This window comes from Eschrichtius robustus, chromosome 16 (assembly GCF_028021215.1).
Source record: "Eschrichtius robustus isolate mEscRob2 chromosome 16, mEscRob2.pri, whole genome shotgun sequence".
NCBI classification, from domain to species: Eukaryota; Metazoa; Chordata; class Mammalia; order Artiodactyla; family Eschrichtiidae; genus Eschrichtius; species Eschrichtius robustus.
In genome coordinates, this window is record NC_090839.1 from 14,450,785 (window position 1) to 14,462,108 (window position 11,324).

The 11,324-nt window shown below is 49.2% G+C and overlaps 1 protein-coding gene across 1 annotated transcript; it reads left to right on the forward strand.

Annotated features, from left to right (window-relative positions):
• The first annotated feature begins 559 nt into the window (after positions 1-559).
• On the forward strand, positions 560-3,935 carry TP53RK (TP53 regulating kinase). The gene is made up of 2 exons (XM_068525292.1): positions 560-849; positions 2,437-3,935. Exons 1-2 carry the CDS (start codon positions 567-569, stop codon positions 2,913-2,915), a joined length of 762 nt encoding a protein of 253 aa, XP_068381393.1. The 5' UTR covers positions 560-566; the 3' UTR covers positions 2,916-3,935.
• Positions 3,936-11,324: the final 7,389 nt, after the last annotated feature.

The window sequence follows — 11,324 nt, forward strand, 5'->3', positions numbered from 1 at the left end:
CAACAAACGGTAGCTGTTAGTATCCTAGCTCTAAAGACGACGTTGGACACATGGTTCATTGTCCACCAGCCACACCCGACTCTGACTAGTGTAAGCCCCTATTGGGGGGGAATTCAGGAGCCCAGGGACGAGGAGTTCCAAGAAGAGAACTCCTGGAGGGTGCAGCTTCCCGGGATCCAGAAAGACCCTGAGGACAGGAGATTCCGAAAAGGTTTTTCCGCGAGAAGCACCGAAGCTTTCCGAAAATAGCCGAAGAGCTGGGATGCAGGGGCCAACAAAGCCGACCGCGAGAGTCACCAAGGGCTTCCGGAAAGAGCCGAGGAGTGGAAAGAGCGGTTTACCGAGAGTTGCCGAGAGTTTACGGAGATAGCCGAAGAGCAGGGAGGCGGGGCCACTAGGCTTCGAAAAGAGCCGAAAAGTTGGGAGGAGGAACCACTTCCACAAGGCGGAAGTGTCGGCGTTCGAGTGGCCGAAGAGGTCCGAGGATTTCCGGAGCGAGCCGAAGCAGCTCCGACAGTTTCCGGAGAGGGCCGAGGATCTCCGAGTGGCTTTGCGGAGGCGCAAACATGGCGGAGGCAGGTCCCGCTGCGAGTGAACTGAACGAGGGGCTGGCGCCCGCGGCCGAAGCACTGGTAGCGGCCCGGGAGCGGAGCAGACGCTTCTTAAGCGGCCTAGAGCTGGTGAAGCAGGGTGCCGAGGCGCGAGTGTTCCGCGGCCGCTTTCAGGGCCGCGCGGCCGTGGTGAAGTACCGCTTCCCCAAGGGCTACCGACACCCGGCGCTGGAGGCGCGGCTCGGCCGGCGACGGACGGTGCAGGAGGCCCGGGCGCTGCTCCGCTGCCGCCGCGCAGGTGAGGCGGCCCGGCTTGGGGGCGTGGGGGACGCGGGTAAGGGGCTCCCCTGCGCTGCGGGCCGCGATTTGCCTCAGTTTCTCCGTTTGTACCTTCTGCATGGCTTTTCGTTAAGAAGTGTCATCCTTTCATCCTTTTCGTTCATTAACTCTTCAGAAGCCGCTTGGCCTTGCAGCGACTAGCATTTGTCCCGGAGCCATTGGCGCCTGGTTCAGTTCTAGGCTCTGCCACTCTTGCTCAACGTTGCGCATGTCATTTAACTGCCCTGAACCTCTGTTTCCCCATTTGTACCGTCTCAATTTTCGATCATTATCTTTTTTTTCTTTTAAGAAGCAGACGTAATTGCAAGTACTTGCCCAGGAGCCAGGATCTCTGGGTTCAGATACTCCGCTGCTTCATATATGGCCTTTCAGCAAAGTTATATAACCTCAGCCTCAGTTTCCTCGCATGTAAAGGGAAGTCACTGTAGCTATATCCATCTCATAGGGATGTTGTGACCATTAGACGAGATTTGTATGCCATGTATTATGTTTGAACGTAGGACTGACTTGTGGCGCTCCGTAAACATTAGATTTCATTCAATTGTTTATTTTTTCATTAAAACACCATTATGCACCATGACTGTAAACCTTGTCCTCAGATGAGAAACGGAGACTCAAAGGGAAGTAACTTGCCCAAGCGACCCAGCCAGGCTCTCAGCCCGTATTCCTCTGAGCCAGAAAACACTGGCTTTGCATTTTTACACTTCCTACCTTTGTTTCTGTCATTGGTATTTTTTAGGTGTCTGCTGTACTCCAAGACACTGTTAGGTGCAGGGAGATCTGGAGGAAATTCAGTAGCGGACAAGCAGATGCACCACTGCCCTTGCTCAGATTTAACGACATTATTCACGTGTTCATATTTTCTATTTTCACTCTCTCCAAGATCTAAGTTCTGTTAAGCAGGGATCGTGCCTGCTTTGTTTTCTGCTGTATCCCAACAGATTTGTCTCCAGTATCTAGAAGTGTCTTGAGGGTGATTGACATTCAATGAAGATTCATTGAATCTTCAAATTCAGAGAAGTCATTGAATTATTGGAAGTATTGATCTCATGTTATAGAAGCAGAAGTGGCAGCTTAGAGAAATTAATGTGACTTTAAAGTTATACAGCTAATAAGGAAGGGAGCAGGGATTTAAACTTGTCCTTCCTCTCTATAAAGATGAATCTCTAAGCCGGCACATGGCTTGGCCTCCTGCTGGTGTCCTTATCAGGTAGAAACGGCTCTGACTGGGCTGTGCGTACCCTTCTGGCTCTTTGTTTTGTATTTTAGCGGATAAGTATTGACAAATGAAGTCCAATCATAAAGGGTGGAAGGGAGGAGGGAGCTTTGGCTCTGCTCACCTTAGCTATGGGGTGGTCTTAGCACAGTCCTGCAGGGGAAACTTCAGAGAAGTTAAGCTGTACCATTCTGCAGCATTCCTAAATCTTTTCCCCGAAATACGCAGATACACACCGTAAAAAACTGGCTCAGTCTTTGAAAATTAAGCTTACTGTTTAAAAAAAAAAAGAAGTATCTAATTCAATGACCCCTTATGTCTTGGTTGCAGGAATATGTGCCCCGGTTGTCTTTTTTGTGGACCATGCTTCCAACTGCTTATTCATGGAAGAAATCGAAGGCTCAGTGACTGTTCGAGATTATATCAAATCCACTATGGAGACTGAAAAATCTCCCCAAAGTCTCTTTGCCTTAGCCAAGACAATCGGACAGGTTTTGGCTCGAATGCACGATGAAGACCTCATTCATGGTGATCTCACCACGTCCAACATGCTCCTGAAACCTCCCCTGGAACAGCTGAACATCGTGCTCATAGACTTTGGGCTGAGTTTCGTTTCAGCACTTCCGGAAGATAAGGGAGTTGACCTGTACGTGCTAGAGAAAGCCTTCCTTAGTACCCATCCCAACACCGAGACTGTGTTTGAAGCCTTTCTGAAGAGCTACTCCGCCGCCTCCAAAAAGGCCAGGCCAGTGCTTAAAAAATTAGCTGAGGTGCGCCTGAGAGGGAGGAAGAGGTCCATGGTGGGGTAGAATTCTGTGTGACGACCACAGACGGTTAAGCTGTTCACAGTAACTTTGACGGAATGCTATGAATATGAGATTCGACCTAAATAAAGGTGGTGGGATATTTTTAGGTGCCGTCTGTGATCATGCTTCTTAGGCATTATCATCTGCAGTTGACTGTTCTCAAGAGTTTACTCTGTACATAAGACATGTCTGGCAGAACTGGGCATTCAGAATAAATCTCAGGCTTTCTCTGCAATTGTGCCGTGTACACCTCAGGTCAAGGGCATGGCGTTACAAAACATTGAACCACATACTGAGGACCTTATTCTGTTTTCAGTCCTGGTGAGGCCAGGACAGAGGCTCAGTTGGTGGCAGTGTGTCTTCATCAGCCCTCTAACCCAGGCTTTTTGTTGTTGTGTTCATGACAGACTCCTGTGAAACCAGTACAGTGGGTTACAGCCAGCATTTTAAGAAAGAAATGGACTCAGAGGTTAGAAAATATCAGAGCACATTGCATGTAGTATTGTAAGTATTGTTTTATGAAACTTGTTTGAAATGTGTATATAGACAATGGTATGTGCTAGGTTTTGATGTAAAATACAGTTCTTTTTGAGGGTCATGGTAAAAAAAAAGATGAAAAATGCCGCTTAACTCCAATTTCTCCTTTTTAAAAAAAGCAGGCTCATAGCTTTCAGGCAACTGAAATTTATGTAATTCTGTACAACTTTTTTTTGTTGCTCTGTGTTTTTATGGCTATCTTCTAATTAAGACAAGTGATTGGTATAAAGTTCCTTTTAATTTCTGTAGGTAAAAAAGCCGGTTTATAGCAAAGACAGTAAGTAGATTGAGCAAAGATAGTGAAGTAGCTTGGAAATGACTGAAGTTTGATAAAACCTGGTTTAAGAGAAGGTGCAGGAAAACTGTATTAAGATGCAAAGTACCGCGAATTAGCCCCCACTTATCCTTGCCCAGTTTCTTCCCCCAAAGAATTCGTGTGTGTGTTGGGAGGGAGGTGGGTATAATAAAACACTTTCCTCCTTGTAAGCTCTAACTAGCAAGTCAATACTTTGAGTGCGGGCACTGTACTGGGTACCAGGTGCAATGATGAGCAAGATGGACAAGCATGGTTCTCATGGAGTGAACATTCTGGAGCAACTTGGACTGTGTCAGTGTTGTTCACCACAGTTATCACTCTGCACATGGCAGATGCCCAGGAATGAAAGAAAACTTCCCTTTCTGGGTAGCGGTGACTGGTTGAGAGAACTGATATCATTGTTTGGTTACTACACGTCAGGCATTGGATCTAAAACAACGTTAAATTAGGTATTGTCATCATTCGATAGAGAAATGGGCTCAGAAAGGGGGGAGCTTGTCCAAGATGTCACAGGTAGCAAGGGGTACTTTTCCCTGGCTCCAAAGCCCGTATGCTCCCCACTGATCCTTTAAGAAATGAGATGCATTTCAATATATGACACATATTATTATAATATGTATTGGCATTATGTTACACTATTTTCAAATAATTCCAAGGCCACAGGAGCTGGCCATAATTTTTTTCAATGAGTATTCTCAACGTGACTGAGGGCTCATTCCCCAGTTTCCTCATATACTGTACAGCTAATATGGCTAATCTCTACCTCGTGGGGAGAATGGTTGACCCATGTGTGCAGCCGTTAAGTCAGCAGATACCTAGTGCTCGCTGTGTGCCAGGCACTGGAGATACAGAGGGGACACGAATCTCTCTGGAAAGAAACTAAGTACCTAAGACAATTTCAGACAGTGATGAGGGCTGTAAAGCAGCGGTCCCCAACCTTTTTGGCACCAGGGACCGGTTTCGTGGAAGACAGTTTTTCCGGGGGGTTGGGGGCGCTGGTTCAGGCGGTAATGCCAGCGAAGGGGAGGAATGGGGAGCAGCAGATGAAGCTTCACTCACTTGCCCGCCGCTCACCTCCTGCTGTGCGGCCTGGTTCCTAACAGGCTACGGACTGGTACTGGTCCCGAACCGAGGCCCGGGGGTTGGGGACCCCTGCTGTAAAGGATGCTGAGATTCTGAGTGACCTCGAGTGGAGGGAGAGGGAGGAGTGGTCAGGGAAAGCCTCGATGAGGTGACATTGGAAGCAAGACGTGACGGAGAACCAGGAGATGGGGCATGGAACGTCACGTACCAAGTTGGTGAAGGAGGAACATTCTTGAGGGACAGCAAGGCTGGTGGGGCTGGTTTGCGGCCGAGCAAGGAGGAGGAGCAGGAAATGAGATCAGAGAGGTGGGTAAGCGCTGGGTCACGCAGGGCCGAGTAACAAGGCTGGGTTTTTATTCTTAATGCAGCTCAGGAGGTTTTAAGCAAGGAACATCTGATTTACATTGTGAAAGGATGACATTGGTAGAAAAAAAAAACTGCAAGGGGCCAGAGTGGAGGCAGGAAAACAGTGAGAAGGTTGAGCCTGTGATGATGGTAGACCAGGGTGGAGGCGTTGGCAAGCATGCCGCAAGCTGTGTGGCAGTCACCGGGGTATGTGACACGGTGGCCAGCAGCTGTGGGAGTGGCGGCAGCAGCAGCAGGCAAGCAAAAATGACCTCTGCAGGCATTAAGAGGGAGAGGGAGACACCGGAGACTGGAGACACTTCACACGTGTTCCCAGCAGGAGTATTTCCTGTCTTCGTACTCAGCCCATGGCCAGGGCAGGGAAATAAGGATTAACAAGCCTTCCTAGGGGAGCAGTGCATTCCTCTCCTAGTTCAGTGTCTCACAGAGGGCTAAGGAACCCTCTGCGATCCCAGATCCCTCAAAGTCCACAGGGGACAGACAGCCTGTGCTTTGCACCGATGAGCCAACGGCACCAGCAGCAGCGTGTGAATTCCCACCGGTTGTAACAAGGGTTATAACGGATGAGGAAACACTCTTAGCAATGAGGAGTAGGACGTCCTAGGGTCACAATAAGTGACAGAGCTGGGATTCAAGCCCACATTTTTAACAACCGTTAACTTTATTGAGCAGTTACTAAGTTCTTTGCGTGCATTGACCCATCTTACAGAGGAGACAGCTGAGGCCCAGAGAAATGCAGTCTTGCCCAAGGTTACACTGCTAATGAATGGCAGAGCCAGGGAAATGTGATGTGACACAGATGTGTCCAACACTGAAAAGGACACAGGGCCACATCTCCTGGGAAATTGTGGCCAGTCCGCCGGCCACAGAATGGAGTTACCCAAGCCTGGCCTACTGAGTGCCCCATATAGGCGTGCTCTTATTAAATGATCTGAGCTGGCCGAGAGGAGATGGGAGCACCTGCACTCATGAGGCACGTGGGCTATAATCTCTGCCATAACTGAGGACGTCAGCCTGAATCCTGATCCTGGTTCCAATACAGTTTTATTTACAAAAACAGGCAGCTGGTTTGTGGGCCACAGTTTGATGTTTTAAAATATCACATTAACATACTTGTCTCAGTTAACTGAGTTTTAGGGGCCCCCTTGAGTTTGTGCCCTAGGCAGGTGCTTCTCTTGCCTTGCCGGAGTCCTAACCCTGCCGTCACCAACTGACAGAGCCCCTGACAGTGAGTGCCCACGTCCTTACAAGGGCCTGCCCCAACCCTCTTTCTGGAACTGGGTATATCCTCTTTTGTCTTGAATTCAGGGCCCTGCAACTCCAAAGGACTGAATTCCCCTTTCCCCGAACCCAGTGGAGTGGCTCTCCTTCGCCACCAGAGGTCGCAAGTTACCGTCATTCTCTGTGCAAAGAAGTCAAAAAGAAACTTCCCTCCCCTTCCATCCTCTCTTTCACTTCCTTCTCTCCTCCCCTCCTCCTCCTCTGCTGTCCTCCTCCCCTCCGCCTCCCTTGTTCTCCTTCCTCACCTTCCCTCTTTTCTTTCTGTCTCCCTCCCTTCCTCCCTCCCTCTCTCCCTTGAACTTGTTCATTTATTCACTCAACACCTTAGCTGAGTGTCCAGATGTGGTGGGCACCATGCTTATCACTCAGGATCCTAGTGAGCAAGACAGACCAGACGTGGGGACGTCTAGTTCCCTCCCGCCTTGATTTTGTCATCCGTTCTCTCACTCACTAGGCATTTAGCAAGCATGCTGGCTGTGTCCAGCTCAGTGCCAGATCCTGAAGAAGCTACAGTGACGAGGAAGTCCCCCTACCACTATCCCAGTGCCGCTGCAATCAATGGTTTCCCCACTGCTCCCTGTCCCCCCACGCCCCACTTCTTCCCTGGAGCCCCCTGCATTCTTCCTCACTCAGCAGCCAGAGACACCATTGTAAAGCCAGAGGATGCCACTTCCCTCTTCAGAAGTGTGATGGCTTCCATCCCATGTCTCCTTGCTCACCAGCTGCATGGCTTGGGACCCCCTCACTGTACCTCTGAGCCACAGTGTCCTCATCTGTAAAATGGACTAACAGTGGTGTCTACCTCGTGGAGCTGCTGTGAGCACTCTCCTGGGTCGGAATTCCCAGGAAGCACACTCAGCGATGCAGTTTAGCGTGTAGGATGTTTATTAAGGTGTCAGCCTCCAGAGAAGGGAAGGGAGGGAAGGAAGCAAGGGAGAGCGGGGGCAGAAGTGGGGCTGAGAGGCACACCCAACAACAGCCTCAGCCAGCCTCCCCGCCCGGTGGAGGGGGGTGTCTGCAGCTACAATGGCCTTGCAGAGATGTCCCAAGTTGGGCAGAGATGGCCAGGCCTTCAAAATCTCACATCACCCAGACATGAGCGGGCCACCCCTGGAAGGGTTTGGGCTTGGATGAGGCCACTCTGCTTGTGACTCGATTCCTGAAGGGGAGACAGATGAAGGCTGCCTGCTGACCACATCTGCATCTGGGGCAATCGGTCCTTCCTTGAAGAGGGACTGGGTCTCACATCAACGCCCCCATAAGCATTAATGAAATAATGCACGTAGAGCACTACTGCAGTGCTTGGCACATCGTAACAATTAGCTGTTGTTGTTATTATTATATAATTTATATTGCTACTATTTTTAGAGACCAACAAACAGGCAATTATAATACAGCATCATTTGCTTTACTTTATAAGCCAAGATTACACAGGTGCACATTGCCTGGCCCCAGCCCTAATCTATCTGAATCAAAAGGTCTCAGGCTGGGCTGAGAATTTTCCTTTCTAACAAGTTCCCAGGTGCTGCTGAGGCTGCTGCTCTGAGACCACTGCCCTAAAGGAAATCAAGGTGTTTCATGGGAAGATCAGGAAATGGATGCTGGTAGGGCAGAAACAATAGTTCTTTGCTCTACTCCTTTTACAGAAGAGGAAGCTGAGGCTCACAGATGCTAAGCACCTTGCCTAGAGTCATCAGCCTGTATGGTAGAGACTGTGCTAGACATTGTCTGTTGCCTACTAAAAGCCAGCCCCCTTATTCCTTTTGGACAGAGCCTGGATTTGTCCAGGTATTTATTAGGTGCAGATGGCTTTATCTCAGAGAAGCTCAGATTGGTCCCTGATATAGGGGTGGGCATGTGACCTTTTTCTGGCCAATAAGACACAAGAGAAAATTGCAAAGTTTGCTTTTGGGGAAGATTTTGCTTCTTACAGAAGGTGAGAGAATTCCAATCCAAGAGCATGGGATATCTTTCTGACCCCCTTTTCTCACTTTGGGTCAGCCACCCGGTTCTTCCAATAGGCAGCCATGCTCCCATCTCAGGGCCATTGTACTTGCTGTTCCCTTTGCCTGTCACACTGTTCCTCACACATCCTCACATGGCTACCGCCTTCACTTCCTTCAAGTCTCTGTCAAACACCACTTTGTCTTCCATGAGCACCCTGTTTAGAAGCTAACACCCCCAGCCTCAGCCCTCCCCATCACCTCCCCAGCTTTGTTGCCATCCCATTCACGAGCACCTGCTACCATTTATATTCACTTGCTCATTTGCTTCTTGTCTGCTCTGGGGGGCAGAGGGTCCTGTTTGCTACACTGTCTCAGCCCTTGTTTCTCTATTGGTGCCTGGAAGGTAGTGGGTGCTCAGTAAACATTTACTGAATTGAACTGAATTCCCTCATACAAGCCCAGCCTGCTTGTTGGAAAAAAACCCAAGGAGCCACGTGAGCCTTCCTCCCGCTATGCCAAACTCACACACACGCACACACACACACACACCACCCCCACCTACCCACAGTCTTCCCTGCTGGAGGCAAAGCAGAGTAGGGTCCTGGCCTGCAGCTTGGAACAAAAAACAGTCAGAACCCTGGGGGTTTGGTGCCGATCAAAGGCCTCCTGATGTTTGTAAACCTTCGCTCTCTGCCCGGGATAGAGGGGGTTAGGGGGTGGCCCAGAATCCAGAGTTAGTTGTAGCTCCAGGCCAGGGGAGTCCGGGCCCTGCCCCTTTCCCTGTAGAGAGGAAAGGCCCTGAGAGGTCAAGTTGCTTGACCCCCTCCCTCCAGGGTATCTCAAGGGGTGACTTATCCCAGCCCCAGCCTCAGCCCACCTGCTGGGACTTGCTTCAAAGCCAGTATTGCTCTTGGAGCTGTAGAGGCCTTGACCAAGGTGTCACGCTGAAAGATGCTGACCGTGGTACGGGGCTCAGTGAAGAGAGTGGGGGAGGCACTGAGAGTCCCTTCCGTGCAGGTGAAGTGGAAAGTGGTGCCCATACTCTCCCCTCAGGCTCTCTCCCCTCTCCTTGCTTTATGTTTCTTCATAGCACTACGCACCATGTGATATGCTATATATTTCACTCATGCATCTCGTTATAGAGCTGCCAAAATAAAAGCTCTATGAGAGCAGAGACTTTTGCTTCATTCGATCACTGCCATAGCCCAGAAAGATGCCTGGTACATAGTATGCGCTCAGTTCGTATTTGTTGAACGAATGATGTGCATGATTTTGGTCGATGTTCATAGTAATAAAATACATTTTATTTAAAGCATGTTCAGCTATTCAATAGTTGATTGAACCCCTGCTATGTCCCAGGCACTGGGACTGTGGCGCGGTACGATCTGGACTCCTTATTCTCATGGGGCTTCATCTAGGAGGGAATAATTTCAAATGGTGAATCATGCTGTGAAGGAACAACTCAGGGGGTTTTATACAGAGGGGGTGTTGTAGAGTTGAGGAAGGCTATGTTTCATTAAATTAGGTAGTCACGGAGGCCCTTCTGAGGAGGTGACGTCTGAATTGAGACCTGAGTGAGGAGAGGGAACCAGCCACTATGAAGGGATGGCGGGGAAGGAGTGGGGAGGAGAGATCCAGGCAGAGGGAGCAGTCAGTGCAAGAACTTGGCATGTTCAAGGAGCAGGAAGAAGGTCACAGAGAGGGTGGCACCCAATGGTTGAGGGGAAGGCAGGTGGGACATGGAGTTGAAGTATTAGGCAGGATTCAGTCATTCATGTAAGTGACCAGCACAGTGCTTGGCACATAGCAAGCCCCTTAGTAACTGAGCTGATGAGTATAATCAGTGTGTGTGTGTGTGTGTATATATATATACACACACACACACATATGCACACACACACACACTTTACAGAGGTTGTTATTTGCGTATTAAAAAGAGGGGTAGCGATGTGTATCATTAGAATTTCAGCTCTACTGTGCGCTGGCCGTGGGACCTTGGACAAATGTCTTAATTTCTCTGAGCCTTAGTTTCCTCATCTGTCCAATGGGCATACCAATGGGAATGAAAATAAATGGTAGTCAAACCATCCTCTGTGGAAGTTCTTTAAGAATTCCCTCCCCCGACACACACAAAAGATAAAACACACCAAAAAAAAGAAAAAAAAGAATTCCCTCCCACACTCTACTTTCTTTTCAGTGTAAAGAGGGAAGAAACAAAGGCAGGGAGCTAATTAGTGGGTCCAGCCTTGGAGACCCCTTGCCCCCTGTAGAGTTCTAAGTCAACCAGCTAGAGGCCTTATGTCTGCAGACTCTCCTTCCTATAAGAAGCTCTTCTCCAGGTGAGAAAAGTAATAGTGGTGGTAACATTTACCTATCGCTGTGTGACAAACTGCTCCAAAACGTAACGGCATAAAACAACCATTTATTATGTTTGCAGATTATGTGGGTCAGAACTTTGGACAGGGCAACCCAGGGATGTCTTTGATCTACCACGTCTGGGGCCTTAGTTGAAAGGCGAGGGGCTGGAATTATCTGAAGGCTCATTCACTCACATGCCAGTTAGTTATTGCTAGCGGCCTCTTGGGAACCTCGGTTTCTCTCCATGTGGTTTTTCTGCCCGGTTTAGTTTGAACTCCAAATATGACAGCTGGGTCTCAAGGGCGAGAGTCTCACAGAGTGAGGGAACCAGGCAGAAGCTGTACCCACTTTATGGCTCAACCTTGGAAATCACATCGCATCCGTTCTGCCATGTTCTGTTGGTTGGTGCATCACAAGCCCCCACCCACTTTCCAGAGGTGGGGACATAGACTCCCAACTCTCAGTGCAAAGTGTTAATCACATTGTAAGAGGAGCATATGGGATGCACACATAGGATGGAAGATA

Excerpts from the sequence above, each read along its gene's own strand:
- TP53RK (XM_068525292.1), top strand. The coding sequence starts at position 567 with ATGGCGGAGGCAGGTCCCGCTGCGAGTGAACTGAACGAGGGGCTGGCG. Across the intron at positions 850-2,436 it reads GCTCCGCTGCCGCCGCGCAG|GAATATGTGCCCCGGTTGTC; the intron begins GTGAGGCGGCCC and ends TCTTGGTTGCAG.